The sequence below is a fragment of the Oenanthe melanoleuca genome, chromosome 3 (genome assembly GCF_029582105.1).
Source record: "Oenanthe melanoleuca isolate GR-GAL-2019-014 chromosome 3, OMel1.0, whole genome shotgun sequence".
In the NCBI taxonomy this organism is placed as follows: Eukaryota; Metazoa; Chordata; class Aves; order Passeriformes; family Muscicapidae; genus Oenanthe; species Oenanthe melanoleuca.
The window spans coordinates 63,308,061-63,326,649 of record NC_079336.1 but is presented as its reverse complement, the minus strand read 5'-3'; the positions used below and the strand labels follow the sequence as shown (position 1 = coordinate 63,326,649).

Below are 18,589 nucleotides of genomic sequence, written 5' to 3'. Positions count from 1 at the left end.
GACATTATGCTCTGAGATTGCAAAATTATGCCACTTTACACAAGGAATATACAAAGATCCTTTTAGATTTCAAACCTTATTCATCAGTAGTAATCCTTCTCCCTGAAATAAAGCTACAGACATACTCCTGTTGTAAGGTAAATGACATTGGATTTGTACATTTCACCTTTTGCACTATTTGCACTAGACTCAAAAACCAAAGCAACCAAACAAAAAACAACAGAAAACCCCACAAAGTTAGCAAATAAATAGGTATCTCATAAAACCCAGGAAAAGTCTCATGTCCTCCTTTTGTCCTGACCCCTGTTTTACAATATGGAAAACAAAATGCAGAAAAACAAACAAAGTGAGAAGGAATTAATAAGAACTGCAACAGTAAAAAGAATAGTGCCTGCAGCCCTTAGTATAGGTTGCCATCAGTTACAGTCCTTCCTTTTGTGTGGTTCTGAACCCCTTTTCTCCAAAAACAGCTTATTAGAATTAGAAGCAATTGAAAAACCAGTGAAGATCATATCAATGAAACATTTTCCACTGGATGAGATACTGAAACAGACCTAGATCTTTTAGAACTCTAGACAGATAAGGGAGAAACAAAAAAAGAGGTGATAGAATGATATTCAAAATGGAGCATGGAAATAGTGAGCATTTTTTCATAATAAAGATTTCAAATACAACTTAAATAAGCATTAAATAGCATCTCTTAAATGTAAACTTTTTTGCTTAGTTTTGTTTTTCTGTTTTGCTTTTGTGGGTTTTTTTTAATTTGTTTTTGAAGAACAGCTATAGTGAGCTGCTATAGAAAAAAGTGTAGCTGATACATTTGTTGCATTGTTTCAGTAGCCCGAAAAATTTTGTCCTGCCCAGAAAAGATTCTCCTATGTGCTACAGAAATTAAATCATGAATAAGAAATGATAGCATTTAGGATAAAACTTAAAATCTTATTTAGGACATGAAATACTTGAACAATTCCAAACGGTAAATAGAAAATCTATCAAAAACTTAGGTATTGAAAGGTAGTTCTGTCTTGCCTTAAAATTCTTATAAGATTACAAGTGAAACTGAAAACTGAAGTGCAAACTGAAGTAGTAAAGTAAGGTAGCAGTAAATTAATAGAGATTTCCAGGGCACTGCAGTGCACACTGGTGGGGTTTTGTTTGTTGCAGGGTTTTTTTCCCCCTCTCTTAATTAAAGTTCAGGAAGAGTTATCAGTAATTGTAGATTTAACAGTACACTGAAGATAGAAAACATTGGAGAGAAGAGTAAATAGAAATGGATGAAAAACATTCCATTTGGATAAACGGCAGAAAGTGAGAGGTGCAATACACAAAAAAAAAAAAAAAAAAAAAAAAGCCAAACACTAGGAAAAACTAGCCATCCCAAATCCCCAAGATTTCTTAGAAATTATACTAGAATAAACTCCTCTTTAAACTATGTGAAAAGTCAAGTAGTTTTCACATTGTAATACATAATGTCACAGAACAAGCTCCAAACTAATCTTCTCCTTCAGATTGACTATTCATAAAAGAAGGCTTTTGATTGCAGAAATTGTAACTTGCTGAAGCTGAGATTTTTTTATCTCTCTTTCAGATCTTTTTTGATATGTCCGTTGAGAAAGGATTACGCAGACAGATGTAGACTTTTGCATGTAAAATATGGCTTTCCAGATGATAACAGATTTTTATAAAACTGGGAGCTGGCCAGACTTTTTAGTTTCTATTACCTCACTTTTAGCAGAAAATAAAAACACCTAAAGCCAGTGATATTATGAGTATATCAACATGTACTGTACTGTATAATTTAAGCAACCATCTTCTACATATCTGAATGCCTGAAAAGCAAATAAAAATGGTACACTCACACCCCAAATATAAAAGAAAACTAACAAAAAATCAGCTTTTGCAAACAGCTGGACAGATTTCCATAGATATTTTATCTTAATATTGCACTTTTTACTCAAACACTTCAGAACCACAAATAAAAGAAATTCCACACGGTTCATGAAATCCATCCATCCTAACTGCAGTCTTGGTAATAACACATGCTACACTATAGATACTGTAATTCCATCTGAGACTCTTGTTGCAATTACTGCTTTGTTACATTCTCAATGTGCATAATTAGACATATTTCACTGCATAAATTACTGCACTCTACTAGAAAAACTTCTGCTAATAACATTTTAGGGGGGAGGAACATGTATTCAAAATTTAGAATATTCAAGTCAGGATACTATTTGTTAAAGTTCAATTCATCATGTCTGTGTTTGTGTCTTCTGTGTTTATCAGCCTTTATTTCTTTAGAACTATCAAGAAATTCAGCAAAAATGTGTACAAGTTTTAGTAGAATGAAAGAAGAGGTAGATAATGCATTAGCAGCATCACTGGTTTGTATACAGTAATTAATTCATAAAAGTTTTTGTAGTGCATTCACCTATATCTGATTTATCAACGTTAAAACAAAGCTGTACCATCAGAATATGTGCCCCAACAACAGGCAAACAGTCCATTCCCAGAGTATTGCACTGTTACATATGTTCATCTTGAATAAAAAACAAGTCTTACCCAGCTCTAGTCGTTTTATATTCCACCTTAAGGATAGGTTTGCAGGGTTCTGGCTTCTTTCCATCCTTCAGCTGCTTTCCTAAAGTAAATTATTTTCCTGTGTTAATCTTGCAGTTCCGTAACATTATGGCAAGTAATGAAATTCACTGTGCAGTTTGAGAAGTATAAAATTCACACAAACATATATTCAACAACTTTGACAGTTACAGAGTATGCCTTGGAATAATATAATTAAAAATCTGTTACAGTTCTCAACACAAACTTAGAATGTTTAGGAAAAAAAAACTCTAAACCTGACTGCTGTAGAATATTTGTTTTCAAATGTATAATCCTCCCCTTAAGTGTTGTTTTAAGCAGCACTAGCAGATTTTAAATTTATGTTGTGTCTACCCTTTTGCAATTAAAATTGGTCAGCTTACAAGTAAAGAGAGGTTTATCCTGTGTATTATCCTGCAGGGCTAAGGCTTCAATTGAGCATGAAAAGCCTGCTCTCTCTCAGCTGTGCAATGACCCTCACTGATAGATCCACACTTAAAAATCTAAAGTAAATAAGTTGCTAAGACATTAAATAAAGACATGCACACCATGTAAGCCTGGCATTTGTGCAATACTTACTGGAAGAATAGCAGTATATTTCACAGAAGAACAACATGTAATGTTAATTTCCCATATTAACATTAATGCAAGACCTCTCAGAAATGGGAATATCTTACCAGGTGCTACTCTTACTCTGTTACTAACCTTTCTGAAAATTTATGTGGTCATCTACACATTTATATATAAAACAGGTACTTGCTTTTATGTATTTTAAACAATATATGGGATCATAATGTCAAGTAAAAAGCAAGAGCTGCAAAATATGCATTAGTTAACTCTGAGATCAGTGCCATTGTGTGAGAGACAAGTCTAGAGATTCAGAGAAAGCTGCACTGATTTGGATTCTTATTTCATAAAGATTTTTCTTCTTCAAGCAAAATCTGTGAGAAACAGGGATGACTGAGAAAGATTTTTACACCATTGCAAGTGCACTTTTAATACTTATTTGTTGCAAAACACACTTCTATTAAAAACAAGTTCTCTATGTTTTAAGAGCTGTCAAGTGCAGTGGATATCCATTTTCACCTTACCGTGTGGAGTGATTGTCTGGAATGGTTTGGTAGGAGATTTTACATTCCATATGGTCAAGGTACCATCTGAGTGACTACAAATGAATTGTTTTCCCTCATGATGCCAAGCCACAGAGTGGATAGCCTATGCAAGAAAAAGCAGAACAGCATAAGTCATGGATCTTATTAACATTTTATTTTTGCACCTTCCTTAATGACATTAAACAGAAAAAGGCAATTAGAGAAGTTACCAATTAAATAATACTTATCCTATTATGTCTTAATTTACCCATGGCAGTTTTCTGCATATAACTAGTACTTTCAGACACACTTCACCCATCAAAAATATTTTTTTTGCTGTAGAGACCTGTTTAGGGGGGTTAGAGGGGAATCCATCCTCCTCAACATAATATTGAAGTATTCTTCCATGAAGGGTAGCCTGAAGAGAAAAACTGCAAGCACTTTTTTAAGGTTTGCTAACAAAAATTTTTCAGTATTGGAAAAAACATACTGTCCAGACAAAAAACATAGGACAAGAATTATTAAGGTCAAGTATCACATATTGTTTTGAGATGTTCGTGTGGATCTGTACAAGAGGACAGCATTGGCTCAAAACTTCCATAAAACAAGAATTGAAGTATTAAGACTTTTTTGAAATTATGGGAAGAGAAGTATTAGCCTGGATGCTCTAATACTGCAATGGCAGCTTCAAGATGCAGGAAAGCACAGGAACTACTCGTAAACCTTTCCATAAATACAAAATCATCTCTAGAAACCTAAAATTAGGAATGGAACGATTACACCATGCCACATAAAATATATAGAAAACAGCTAAATATGAATATGAAATCTAGTTGTTGCCTTCAGGCAAGAGGAAAGTAAACAGTGATGCAAAGAATACAAATAAGACAAAAATATTAACTAGCAAGAAAAGCTTGGTGCTGTTTTTGCTTCCAGCATCTCTGCTAGTACACGGAGACATTATGAAACCATTAGGTGATGTTCAAGGGAATTTTAGTTATAGCATGAAAATATCAGTAAACAATGAAACCTTGAGGTATTTCTCTATTACCTAGAAGGTGCAAAAGGAATTAACTGCAAGAAGTAAGGAATTTTGGTATTACCAAAAAGGTAGATTTTATGACAAAGACATTACTCTGGGTAAACTAGAATATCAGGTACTGAATAAGTGAAAACTGATGGGCTTTACAATAAGTGTGAGTACCTTCAGTAGTGATTCTGTCTCTAAGAAGGGCTTACATTCCAGCTCTGCAGGGACTTTGGGATTTCCTCTGTGAGGAAACCTGGGTGTGTGAGCAGTTGAGAACTGTAACCAGCAGTGACAGCTTAAGCAGTAATTACAGGGTGAAGAGCACATCTCAAGACAGATCCAAGCAAGCTTTGCTTAAACTGATTATACACAGATCAGGTCTTCATATTTCATGAAGTCCTATAGAGAGAAAAGACACTTTCCAAACTGAATGGGAGAATCCAGAGCTTAAATGACAAAGGACTCATAAGAAGTCTAGACTCTCCAATAAACATTTCCACAATATAAATTAATATAACATCTGTATATATGTAAACTACAGTTAAGTTTAGCTTTTCTTTGTGAAATTTAATATTGTTCCCTATGTACTGTGGAATCACTATAGATATTGTTAGACAGATAGTGCCTATCACATCTACTCATGTAGCTCAGAAACCTACATGCCACACAAGATGTCTCCTAGTGTCAAAGTGAAATAGTCTTGATCATTCTGCCTGTGAAATAATTTTTTATTTTGCAAAATCTGATATTGTAAAAGAAATAGTGCATAAATACCGATTTTTTTTAAATTTACCAACATTATACCAAATAAAGCAAGGGATCAACAAATTTGAGAGTGCACACCCAGTAAAGAGAAGGTTGCATTTATAAAAGCTCTTGTCACTGACAAAACGTCTACAGCACGCTTAGCAATACAATATCATCAGTATATTTTATATAATCTCCCATATGAAGTCTAACACTGAGAACAGTAGGCAGCCCATAGTGTAAATGGAACAGTTTGATCTACATCTATGTAGAAATAGGTCTTAAGAAACAGTAAGAAAGCAAGTTTCATAAATTAAATGAAAAATAAATCTGATAAATGATCACTTCTTTCTTTTCTTGAAAAACTGTTAAGAGAAGGAAAATGCAACAACCTGTTACTGTTGAAACTGCATTAATGTTTAAGAAGATAAGATCTGAGTGCAATGGATGACTTCTCTCCCTTTCTGCAAGGAAGATGAAAGGATAAAAATCTCTGAAAGAGAACAATGAGCCTTTTGGCTTTATGGCTATTTACTGCCTAATTTTAGTCTCTTTAGTTTTAGAGTCACTTGTTATATTTAGTAATGCAATAGAGTAATCTAGTAAATATTTTTTAAAATATTACTGAAATATATGCTTTATGTTTTTTAAAATAATTCAAGTAACAATTCTATGGGCTGGGTATGACAAACTTTTGTATAGAGCAATATCCTTTGCCACCACATGATTCACAAATGCTTGTAAGCCTAAAAAATTAAACCAACTCCATAAGTAGCTTCAGCACAATCTTGAGGTTCACAGCAAGCTGGCCTAGTGACAAGACAGTTATAATGAAATAGTAATGAAAAATAACCTTAAGTAGTATTAGTTAGCTGATGGCACTAGTTGTTGACTAGCAAGAGTCTCAGTCACCAAAACAAAACTGATCTGAAAAACCACCTCAATACACAAAAGCAAAAAAGATTTGACAGGGTTAATATTAGCGATGGAATTTGGAGGAAAGCATAAAATAGAAAAATGATGCAGAAATCCATTGAGTTTGCAAAACTACACAAATCTTTTAAGACATTAAGAGCCACTAGAAGTAATTTAATTTTATTCTAATATTTTACACAACACTTACTGATGCAGAATAAAACTCTCAGTTTTAATCTTAATTCTCATCATTATTAAAACTTCCTGTTTAACGCAGTATGCTTATATCAGCTAGTGCAGCTTTATCTATGTCTCAAATTTTTTTTTTTGTCATATTGGACCAGAAAGTAACTACTTATAACAAGATTATACCCATCTATCACAGAGGATTTTTGTTATATTTAAGGAACAAGCCATTTGTATCCATAAGTGGAGTTGTCTGTACAGGTAAAACTCACTGACCTCACTACCATTCTGAGTCCTTCCATGTACAAACATGAACCAAATATAGGGAATCTTTACAGGAACTTACACAGAAACTCTAATAAAAAAGTAACCAACTTTGCCTAGATAAATCTTTATATTTAATTAATTACTACTGAAGGTTTCTTATTAGAAGTATTTCTACTATCCCTTTCACTTAAATTCAATTTAAGGTACCTGTTCTGGACTCCAGAAGTTTGTTTCAAAATTTCTGAGACAGTTATGTATTTTCTGGGGGAATGGGGAATTGAATACTACTTTTTTGAATAACAACACAATTGACCTGGCTGTCCTACATATGCCTAAACTTTATTAGAAATTGTAGAAACTATCCCTGAGTTTTATGTGGAGACAGGCTGTACACAAACACAAAATCAACTCACCATCTGTTCCAGAAAGATTACCACATGTGGAAAAATTACTGCTATGCTGCCTGCAAAGAATGTGAGTATACCCGATTTTAAGAAGGAAACATTTTTACATCTACTGCAACAGTTAACTGAGGGAGACTTACATAGGACTGTAAAATGCAATGACAAATAAACCCAAAAAGTCTGAGGAACAAATTAAAAGCATTTATATGCAAGACTCCTACAGAAATATTTTAAGTAGATCACTAGCTTTTCAAGAGATTACTGTGTATTTTAAAACATTTAATGAAATTTATTTTTACTTCTGTAATAGCTTGTAAATATCCCTAGAAATAACTATTAGTTCTTGGTACTTTTAAGAGGTACAAAAATTAATAATTTAAATGCAACCTTGCAATTTAAGAGACAAGCTGATCAATAAAGACTCAGGCTTTTATGGTATTTTTCCACCAGGGGAATTTAGCTTTCCAATTCATTAAATACTGATACAAATAATCCCATTCTTTTAAATTTCTACAGGCTTATTCTAGCCCTACAGCTGTTTACATGCATATGATTTTGAAAAGTTTGAGACCACTCTTCTCATCTGTTATGGTTTAACCCCAGCCAGCAGCCAGGCACCAGAGCTGCTCACTCACCAGTAGGATGCGGGAGAGAAGAAATGGTACAAACTCGTGGGTTGAGGTAAGAACAGCCTAATAATTGTAATAAAAAGAACTACTTAGCACAACTAAAACATCAAAGTTATTCATAGTGAATCTAAACACAAAGCTCTGTGCCAGCTGTTAGGAAGAAAATGAAACATATTCCAGCAAAATCCAGAACAGTGCATGGAGGATTTCAACGATGTAAACACGAAAGTTATTAATTTAAGTAGTTTACCCTGTTTTCAAGAGAATTTTTTAAATCCAGTTTTCTCACACTGAATTTAGACTACTCCAAATATAGAATGCACCAGAGACATTGATAAGTCCTTTCATAATTTGGATTTCTAAATGATCCTTTATTCCCTTGTGACATTAATTGAGCTTGAAATACACTGTGCATGACTGGCAAAGCCCATGATTAGTTGTTCTGCAAACCAGACTTGTTTACCATATCTTATCCAGATTTCACAGTCTTATTATGAAAGTTCTTTAATTTCCACGGATATGGGCTGCATTTTTGCTTCAACATGAATGGATGATGATACTGATGCCTTTGCTACAGGTTCATCAAAATATACAAAGAAAGTATTTTAAAACTTGGGAGTATCTCTGCTAACTCTCTTGTCAACAACCTAAGGAAGTGGAAAAAATGCTGCAAAACGAAGAAAACAAACCAAAAGATGCAGCTACTGAGCCTTGAATGACAATACATCAAGAAGATTGTTTGGATGGAATGAAATACATTGATACACTTGGTTTCTGTCAAGTCACATATCAGGGTTGTTTCTCTTTCCCTGTCCTCTAAATTCCAGAAGCTACTTTGACATGCTTTTAATGCTCTAAAATAATCTCTTACACTCAACCATGTATCAGAACACTGAGTCTAAAAATAGTAATCTAGAATGCATTATAGTTAATGCTGTCAAAGCTTACTTGACATCAGAACAAACAAAATATTACTTGAAGAAGGGACTTGATTATAAGACAAGCTTTAGTTTTCAGAAGTTACAGCTGAGGGATTTGGGAGGTTTTTTAAAGAAAAAGCTAATACTTAAGAAATTTGTTTCATTTCTTGCACGAACATACAGGTTAGGAAATAATTGCATTATAAACTGTATTTCACATAACAAATGCACAGCTTCCTTTCCCTTAATCTCCAATGTCTTCACATAAAAGGCTTAAGAATGGTACAAAAGGAACTTAGTATTACTTTTTCATTGAGCCTGCCCAAGACAAAAGGAATGTTTTGAGTAAAGGAATTCAAAGAAATTTTCTAAACAAAAGTTCATTGACAGCTTCAGTTCCACTATGTACAAATAATTGCCTCCAAATTTGTTGAAACAGAATGTTAAACTTGTGCATTATTTTAACTAATTCTAAGTATTCAAAATATTAATGCTGGAAGAAAAACTATACGCCACTAAGTTCAGGATTTAATTCACAATATAGAAAGATAAAGCACAAATTATAACTACATTCCCCAAATTTTCTTTAGAATGATCTGGAGTGAAGAATATGCCAGTAATCAGCACTAACCCTAATCATGACCTAGAGCTGTGTCCCCCAGCCATGTTTAATGTCAGCCACCTGCTCCTGTCCTTGGGATGAACGTCCTAATGTCCTTGTGCTGCAGCTATTAGCTCAGGATGCTGGGAAGGCACAAGTGTTCAGACAGGAAGAAAGTGTGCATAGTGTTCCACTAACCTGGCTTTCAGGCAACAAATGAGACTGCCCTACCACAACATGAGAATTTGCTTCAAGAAAACCTCCTAAAAGTCAGGCCATTTGAAATGAAACCAATTGGATTCAATGTCTTCCCTCAGGAAATAACAGATATGTTTCCACAAGCCTCTGAACACACAGGGATTTTGACCCCCATTTTGATCTTCTCTGCTAAGGAAGAAAGGATGTCATTTGGATCCCTGTACACATCTGAAGTTTTGAGTTAAGAAAGTTACATCAAATGATGGTGAAAGACTGCACAGACCTTCAAGATATGTGTGGTAAAAATAACATCAACTACAAAGTGACGAGAGAGGAGGAAACCAACCCAATTGCAAAGTTTCTAGCAAACATTCTTTATGGTATCAATGTCGTGGCCACCCTATTCATGATGCCTCAGGAAGCCTAGCCACACACTAAAATGGCAAGTGTGACAAGATCAGACTAAGTACCTCTCTTCTTACTGGTTGTCAACTCCTCACTCAGAGTGAACAAGTGGAGAACCAAGAGTATAAATCCTGAGGCTTAAAATCCTGCTCCTGCTACAGGGCAAAATGCCACATGCATTACCATCTGTGAGAGAAGAGGTGAAGCATGTTGTGACATTAGATGCTCCCTGTCCCTTAAGGGTAGGTTGGCACACATGTTCATGATGGAACACAGCTCTTAGAGCCAGTGCACGAAAGAAGCTCTCTAACAACACCACAAAACCAGAAAGTTAACGAGAAACTAGCTAGAAAGATTCTCTGCACAGAAACGTCCAAATTCATGCAGTTTATTTGCAGGAAACAAAATGGTAAAGGACCTTCTTAGCTCTGTATCACACTAACCAGAGACAGAGGATATCTCCTGAGACAAGGCTCTGAGTCTTCCGTGTGCGCACTCTCGTGAGCAAGGAAACCACTACATTACCAGATTGTCATTTTCTTCCTCTTCCCTTCCTAACCATTCCCAAATTATGATAAGCACACTTTTTTACCAAGAGTCAGACCTGAAGTATTTAATTAGCTTTTGTGCAACCAAAAACCCAAACTGAACACCTAGATGCATCCGCTTCTAAATTCCAAAGAAAATCCAAGATATAACATCTCAATTGTTCACTAATCTCTGCAGTCTCTCAAGTCAGAATTGGTTCCAAAATGTATTGAGATAGATATTTTTTTACACTAAAGCAAAAAAACAAGTATAATCAGCATAGTGCATACCTTAGGTAAGTTTCTAGAAACCTCAACAAAATTTGAGTAAAGAAGAGTTAATTGACATATGGATGAATATAATATACCAGATAGAAATAGTCAACATGCTTTTTATGAGAAGTAATTAGAGTCAAACAAACCTCCAAGAATGGTAACAGGCATGTCCATGGAAACACCCACTTAAGCTGTCTATAAAATTTTCAGTCCTTCAGCAACGTATCTCAAAGGAAGCTAAAAGTAAATATACTAGGTATCTTTGAACAAATAAATAACTTGTTAGGAAGTAAAGCAATCTGGAATAAAGACAGGCTGGCACAAATTGATTAGTTCATGGATGAAGCTAAATGGTAGAGACCCTCAGGGAACAACACTGCTCAGTTTATTCATAAGCAATTTGGAAAATTAGAATAACAATATTAAGACAGTAAAGTCTGCTGATAGTACCAAACCACACTCAAGCAGAAATCAGGATTTCAGTGAAAAACTGTAGAAAGACTTTAATTTTTACTGTCCAACCATGTTGAAAAATGATGCATAAATGGCAGGACTTTGACCTGACAACTAACACCTGAAGAATGAGTCTCCGGTTTTATAGTTTTAAGGAAGCATCTGCTTTATGCTTGCAGCATCAGAAACCTAATTCAATATTAAAATCAAGAGAAAAAGAAAAGAAGTCCAAAGACAATTATTCCACGTGATAAATGCAGTGTGCCTGAATCTTCATACTATGCTGCTGTGTTTCTGTTTTATAAAAGAAAGACAACATAGAATGGTTAAAAAAGTTAGAGAAGAACAAGTAAGAGGTTTAAGAAGAAAAAGATAATGAAGAATGACTAAATCTATGAAAAAAAATATAAAGGGAATTAACAAGGTTCATGCAATGAAAATGGAAGGGAGAAAAATTGTTCTTTGCATAACACACTCTCGGGCTTACATATGGAAATTTCTGATGACCTAAGGCTTACACTCCTTCAGAGCCTCCCCCTCCAAACAAACTCTTGATTGGTAGAATATACACAACTACAAGTACTGAGCCAGAGCAAAATCCAACAACCCTGCCTCTCCTCCCACAAAAACTCTGAAGCTGGTACTGAACAAAGCCATTTTACAGTCAACAAAATGTAATCAAGATCAATTTTATATTAATTTAAGTGAAATACATCAACTTGCATATTATGCTGACTCATTTTTCTTAATCTCAGTCTTTCCAAAAGTCAATTTTCTCAAGAATCAAGTGTTAAAGAAATGAATGCCACCTAATGCATGGGTTTTTTAAACCTTCCTCAGTCTTATTTCAAAGAGAATTGATCTTGATCTTATTCTACAGGAAAAGGTTGTTAGAGAAATGTTGTAGTGAGACTTTATTTAGTGGTTTCTTCCCCCGCCCTTTCCTTTTGCAGTTCCCAGAACTGTGAGAGATTCCACGTTATAGAAATTGCTAAACCATCTAGTTTCAACTTAAGCCCTTAACACAGGTGAAAGTCACACAATTAAAAGAAAAAAAGATCTAAAAGCTTAGTGAAGAAATCCAATCCATGCCACCACTCTCTAGTTTACAAACAAACTCAGTGAAGTTATTTGGTCTGAAGTTTATTATTCAAGCCCTACTGCTCTTCTCGAGAAAATTTCCAGTACTTGGAACTTCAAAGAGACCTACTTATCGATCCACTGATGTCAGAAGCAGGAGATTAAAAAATAATAAAAGTCACTATTTGAGTAGTGAATTATATCCTCAGAGCAAGTAATGCAGAAGAAAAATGTTACCTCATCATGTGTATATCTGTAATCTGCCTTCTTTGACTTCAGGTCCCATAATACCACCGTCCCAGATTCAAAGCCAATCAGAAGCTGCATTAAGAAGATAAATTAATTCTTTATAAGGAAAAGCAAAATGGTATCATTTGCAATGACGGAAGTTCTCGTCTCAAAAGATATGCACTATAATACTACATATACTAACTGCAAGTAGTTATAAAAACAAAAATTAAAGAGGTGAAGGCCTCAATGTTAGAAAGGTTTGCTTTGTACTTACTGCTCTCAAGTTTCAGAAAATATAATGGATATTCAGACAAAATTAGAAAAAAGCATCCTTTTGAAGATTCTTTGGAAATCGCTTTGAGTTGCAAAAAAATCTATATTAAATGTTGCTATGTGTATTCCACTCTGAGTGAAAATAAATGGTGTTGAAAAGGAGAATTTTATTGTGTATTTTCCTCACTGGAATTTGGTCTGCTTAAATTTGCTGGAAGAATACAATATTCCCTCTAATGTTCTCAGTAAGAGTTCATTGTCTATAAAGAAACTATGTACTATTTCCTTTCTCTATATTTTAATCACAACTGAAATAACTGGCTGAAGGAACATCAGAAACATTATTCTTTCACAGAAGGAAAGCTAGATAAACAAAAGCAGATAATTTCTCAATCTTTTTGCAAGAAGCAGGTTTAAACCTTTACTGCAGGGAGTGAATTGCTCATAATAGCTGGTCTAATACATTGTTGAGTATCTAAGTGTTTAGCTCTCTTAAGTGCTACTTCTCTCAACAGAAATTTAAAAAACCCCAAATCATAGCCAATGTAAGGCAGTAGTTCCAATCAAGTGCCATACCTAGAGGTTTTGCCTGGACAGTCTTTTCAGCATGTTAAGATTTTCAAGGTGTAGAGTTGTCTCCAGTGCAAAAATAACAGATCTCCTACAAGCTCACAAATAAAATATTTCATCTCTTTTAGTGCAATACAGCACTAAAATATCATAAGTATTAGACATGTTTGATCTAGTAAAAGTGAATATTCAATTTTTCCCATTAACTTTATTTATACTATTGTTTTTAATTACCTTGCCTACCATATGCCATATATTGTACCTTTTCTATCTTAACTTAAAACATTAGAAAAACCACTGTGATTAGAAAGCTAAAAGCATGAACAAATTTTAAAAGTGCACACATGGGTGATTTTTGCAACTACACAGGCAGTGTAGTTTTTCAGCAATGTTTTTCTTATGAGAAACAAGAAAAGCATAAGGTCAGATTTCAAAACACTGATAGTCTGATGAATAAAACCAGTAATTTTTAAATTTCAGTTGACAATAATTAGATGTGGGGTGGAATACATCAAAATAAATTGATCACTTGTATTTCCTGAAATGACAACAGCTTCATTGCATTCGTATGCTAGAGTCCATAAATTCTTTCTCACATCTTTTGATTTTATGAAATATATTGTTGTTCTTTAGGCCAGTGTCATTAGCAAACAGCTAGTGATAATAATAAATGGCCTTAATATGAGAGTATGAGTTAAATGTCAAATTCCACAAAACCCTCTCTCAGATAAGTTAATCCAAAGACAAACTACATGGTATTCTATATAAATATGCAATATAAATACGCATTTTAAAGTTGCAAAATAACACTCAAGAACATGGTAAAGTGGAATTTCCATCACGTCTTTAGCACTGTAATTATGATTGGTGGGTTTTTTGGTAACATCTTATTTTTTATCACCATATGTAAAATTCTTTGCTTTTATTTCCAAAAGTTTTGCAGTAATAATTTTCATCTGTATTTTCAAGTGTTTCCAGTTACAAGATTATTTATTCCAGCGATGTATCCTACAGTCACGTTTGTACCCTGCTTTGTATTACTTTCATGGCCTAAAACCTTCGTCTTTGTCATCCTTCCTTAAATAGCAGTGGTATCTATACTTTAAAAATTCCTGTTTTGAAAATAACATATTGAAGAGTCCTTAAAATATCCTACCTTTCCTTCATCCATTGGATTGTCACTGATGTGGACAACAGGTCCTGGGTGAGATTTGGATGACCTAAAAAAGAAATATTTCCATTAAAAACAACTCTTCCCTGCCCTAAATTGTATCTCAAAATAATTGGAAGTAATACAGATTCAGCAGATACAGATTCCATGTAAGCATGTTGTGACATTTCAAAATGGAGTTACTTCTACTTTTCTCTTCAAGCCCATAAATAGTGTCTGTTCGTAGACAGTTTCTGTCTTAAGGAAAGACTAATTTATTGCCTATTAACAAATAAAATTACCATTCACTTAAAACATTTTATCTTAACATCTGTTGTTATAGAATTGACACAGTAGGATAAAATGTTTACTTTTACACTGAAATACAGGTTTTGCCATTATTCATAAACTGGCCAAGATGGCCATTGTTACCCTAACACATAATTAATATTTTATGTTGACTTTTTGCTATTGAAGAAAATCTACTAGTAAAGAGCTGTTTGCTTCAACGCCCTTTGGCAAGTGATGAACTTCATGTATTTTTGAAAAAAGATGTACTGGGAACAAAACACCAGCACAGGAAGAGCAGCACACAATTACAACTTTCCCTCCACAAACCACTATATTTGTACATACAATTTTAACAATAAAAAAAAGAAGTGCAGTAACAATAGCTATAAAATGTATTTTGCTCTTGGAAAAGACTTACTTAAATTTGAATTTCAGAAAGTCACTTCCAACTCAGAATGCATTATCTTTACACTTTGGTCTTTAATCGCCAGCTGTAGAAGTGACATGTCTGCCCAAGTACCAGCCACACTATATTTTAACGCGTGTTATTTTTTCTTCTATTTTACCCCTACACATAGTGATTTTTACATCTATTTCTATACTGTCTGTTTTGTCTATTTCCACATTTATCCCAGGAACTATGATAAAATACTGCAAAAAGGCAAAAAAATATATTGGCATTAGCACGCCACACTCTTGAAAATAAAAATTATCTATGTGAGTAGGTACTTTGATAGTGTAGGTACTGCAGTAAGATGAGTATGGAGGCCTCTCTAGATAACGATATTCCTGCAACTGATGTTAGCAACATCTGGGATACTGCTGTTCTTTCCCCTCCACAGACAACACTTGGTAAACTCACAGTTCAATGGCTTTATTCCACATGATGACATAGCCTGAGAGAGTAAATGATTCCACATTGACAATATGAATGTTTCCTCTTTCAGTGCCCACATATAGCCATTTGCTTTGGAAAGGCAGGTGACAAAACGTTATCCTGAAAGAGAAAGCCACCAAAAAGGAATTAAGAAAATGTCTTTTTGAAATCCTACACTTCAAGGTCTGTGCTGCCAAAAGGTAGAAATAAGGCAATAGGCAAACATGAATATAAGATGGGTTTGAGGTAAAGTAAAAAAGCCAGTACATGACCAAAGTAAGAGATGAACAAAGTAGAACCTTAGGCTGAATAAAAAACAATACAAAGCAAGGTATTCTAAAAATAAATCTTTGTTATAAAAAAACATAGAAAGAAATTACAGCACCTTTAAAAATTATCATTTTGAGTGCATTTGATTGCTATCCCATCAAACGTAAAATACAATACTCCTATAGTCTCTAAAACTGCCTTTGGAATCTATGTACTTTCAAGTTTTAATGAATAAAGGAAGTTGTCATATGCAGATAAGGCTGATTTCAAATAAGGGGACAGACAAAAACTCAAAACAAGTAAACCAAATTAAAGCCTAAAAAGCAAACTTTCAAGTAATCCTAAACAATTACAAAAATAATTTTAAAAGTAGTTTAAATTTCAGGCTGTAACATTTCAATCATGTTTTAATTTTCTGCCTTTTAGGTTTTTTTTCTGCTATAAGGGAGTAACTGCACAAGACTCAACAGCTAATAACTATGTTCTAGCACTGTAGTTCCAGCACAAATACTGTAGCTCCAGCATTTGAAAACCTGATTAGTTCTGCCCCTTGGGTCCTGATTATTGTTGACTATTTCTTCAATATAAGGAAATAATGTCTGTACATAGTGACAGAATACTAACTCGAAATTGAAGTCCAGAAACTTTCTGGACACTCTAAACCATTTTAATCTGACACGGTCTGACATGGAAAGAAATTGCCAAATTACTTAGCTATCAAACTTGGGCTTTCAGAAATGCTTTAGTGATAAGTTAAAACAATTATTCAACGAGAATTTGTTCTGCCGGCTCTAATCCTTAGCTTTACAATTTTTTTGTTCTTGTTTTCTCCCAATTGGATTGCTTATTGCCAAATCCATGCATCACTTCACAAGCCTGTTAAATATTTAGGCAAAGAACAGCTTTAGATCTTTTGCATTAGATGCTGCCTATTCACACCAATTTGAGCTGAAAGGAAAGGCTAATAGCAGGAAAGAGAGAAATTGCTCTGGCTGAAGAGATGTTAATTTGCACTGCAGGTTTCAAAAGTTAAAACTTCTGTAGTGATACTACCTGGATTCAGAAGTATACCATTTTGGGGTTTTTTCACTTATTTCTTCCTAATTAGGAAATGGACTTCGCTCAAACAAGTGCCGCATCTATCTGCTTTCCAACTCAATTTCTTGTCCTTGAATATTTATGCCAAATGGCTGCACTAACTTTTTCATTGATGTTTGACAGCAAAAAAATACTACATACATGACTTGAAATGCCCTTCCAACTCAACTTGAAGAGGTTGTAACACATTTAACTAAGCACAATAATCTGCAACCACCACAAGTTGAAAACTTGTGTTTCTCCAACATCCTTTATAAAAAGTATTTGAATGGAAGTTAAATCACATACATTGGTACACATTCTTCCTAGGCAGGCAGCTACCGTATATAAAGATACAGCATAAACATAAACCTTCAGCATTCTGCAACACCACAGCAGCTTTTGGTGCCAGCACTCCACATGCCAGAAGCAGCTGGCAACCAGATCATTTGGATCCAAAATCATGGCGTACCAGCCAGAAAAAATAATCAGTAGCAGGATTGTAGGCTTGTCTTGATTAGCAAGTTAATATTGTTAATTAAAATTGTCCAACACTTTAATTATGAAAACCAATCTATTTTACATCATTTGAAGTGGGCAAAAATAAAAATTGGGCCTTCAGCTTTGACTGCTACAGCCCAAGGGTAACATTTAAAGATGCTCCTCAATATTATTGATACTCTTCTTAAATATGCAGGCATATTCAATTTATTGTCTCCTTAGTGCAACTGTGATGAATTTTGTCAAGAGTTAGCAAACAATGAAGTGATTCCATGCCAATAGTAAACGAACAGAACAAATAGCTTCACAAAATATTTACAAACTCTCAAAGGCAGGAGATCGAAAAGACTTAAAAATTGTAAAGAATAGGCACATAACAGAGTTCTTAATCTTATTCTTCAAAGTATTTTACCATTTTTCTACAATCAGACTTGTTTGATTTTTCTATGAACTAAAAAAAAATATTACTAGATCTTTTATTTCACAGAAAAACTAGTTAAATCCAAAATGAATGGCATGCTGATCCTGCTATGAAAACCAACATTTCTCCCTGAATGTAGCAAATGTTATTCCATTTGCACATAAAAAATATATTTAGTATTTTATCTTCTTAGTAGAAAAACTCTATGTCCTCCAACTTTCAGAAACTCAACTATATTTTGACTGAATGACTCATTTCAGACAACTGCATTTGTTTTAAAAATTTGCAGAATAATATTTCCAACACCAAAGTTCACGCACTGAGTTCTCTCCTCACTAATTCAGGCTTAACCTTATATTTTGTATATTTTTAACAGCTTTGAAAGTGTTACAGCCCTCTTAGTAACTAAAAATCAGTGAAACCAGGACCATCTGAATGGTCAGCAGCCTTGTTTGTTCTGCTAAGAACTGGACTGATGATTGAAGACATTCAAACTGCTTTTGGAGGATGGAAACAAAAGGTTAGAGTGTTCTTGGTTGTGATGCAATACTTGCTTATTTGACACTTGGTCACAGACAGCTTTTTTATTTTTCTGAAAAAT

General features: G+C 34.2%; 1 protein-coding gene across 9 annotated transcripts in view; it reads right to left on the bottom strand.

Annotated features, from left to right (window-relative positions):
- Positions 1 to 18,589, bottom strand: part of STXBP5 (syntaxin binding protein 5) — a 101,604-nt gene that overhangs the window by 44,482 nt on the left and 38,533 nt on the right. For all 9 annotated transcript variants that reach the window (XM_056486828.1, XM_056486819.1, XM_056486821.1 and 6 more), the window contains exons 5-9: positions 15,705 to 15,839; positions 14,558 to 14,621; positions 12,565 to 12,648; positions 3,690 to 3,813; positions 2,563 to 2,641 (exon numbers count right to left, since the gene is read on the bottom strand). In XM_056486828.1, coding sequence (XP_056342803.1) covers positions 2,563 to 2,641; positions 3,690 to 3,813; positions 12,565 to 12,648; positions 14,558 to 14,621; positions 15,705 to 15,839 — 486 coding nt within the window. The remainder of the gene's footprint in view (positions 1 to 2,562; positions 2,642 to 3,689; positions 3,814 to 12,564; positions 12,649 to 14,557; positions 14,622 to 15,704; positions 15,840 to 18,589) is intronic.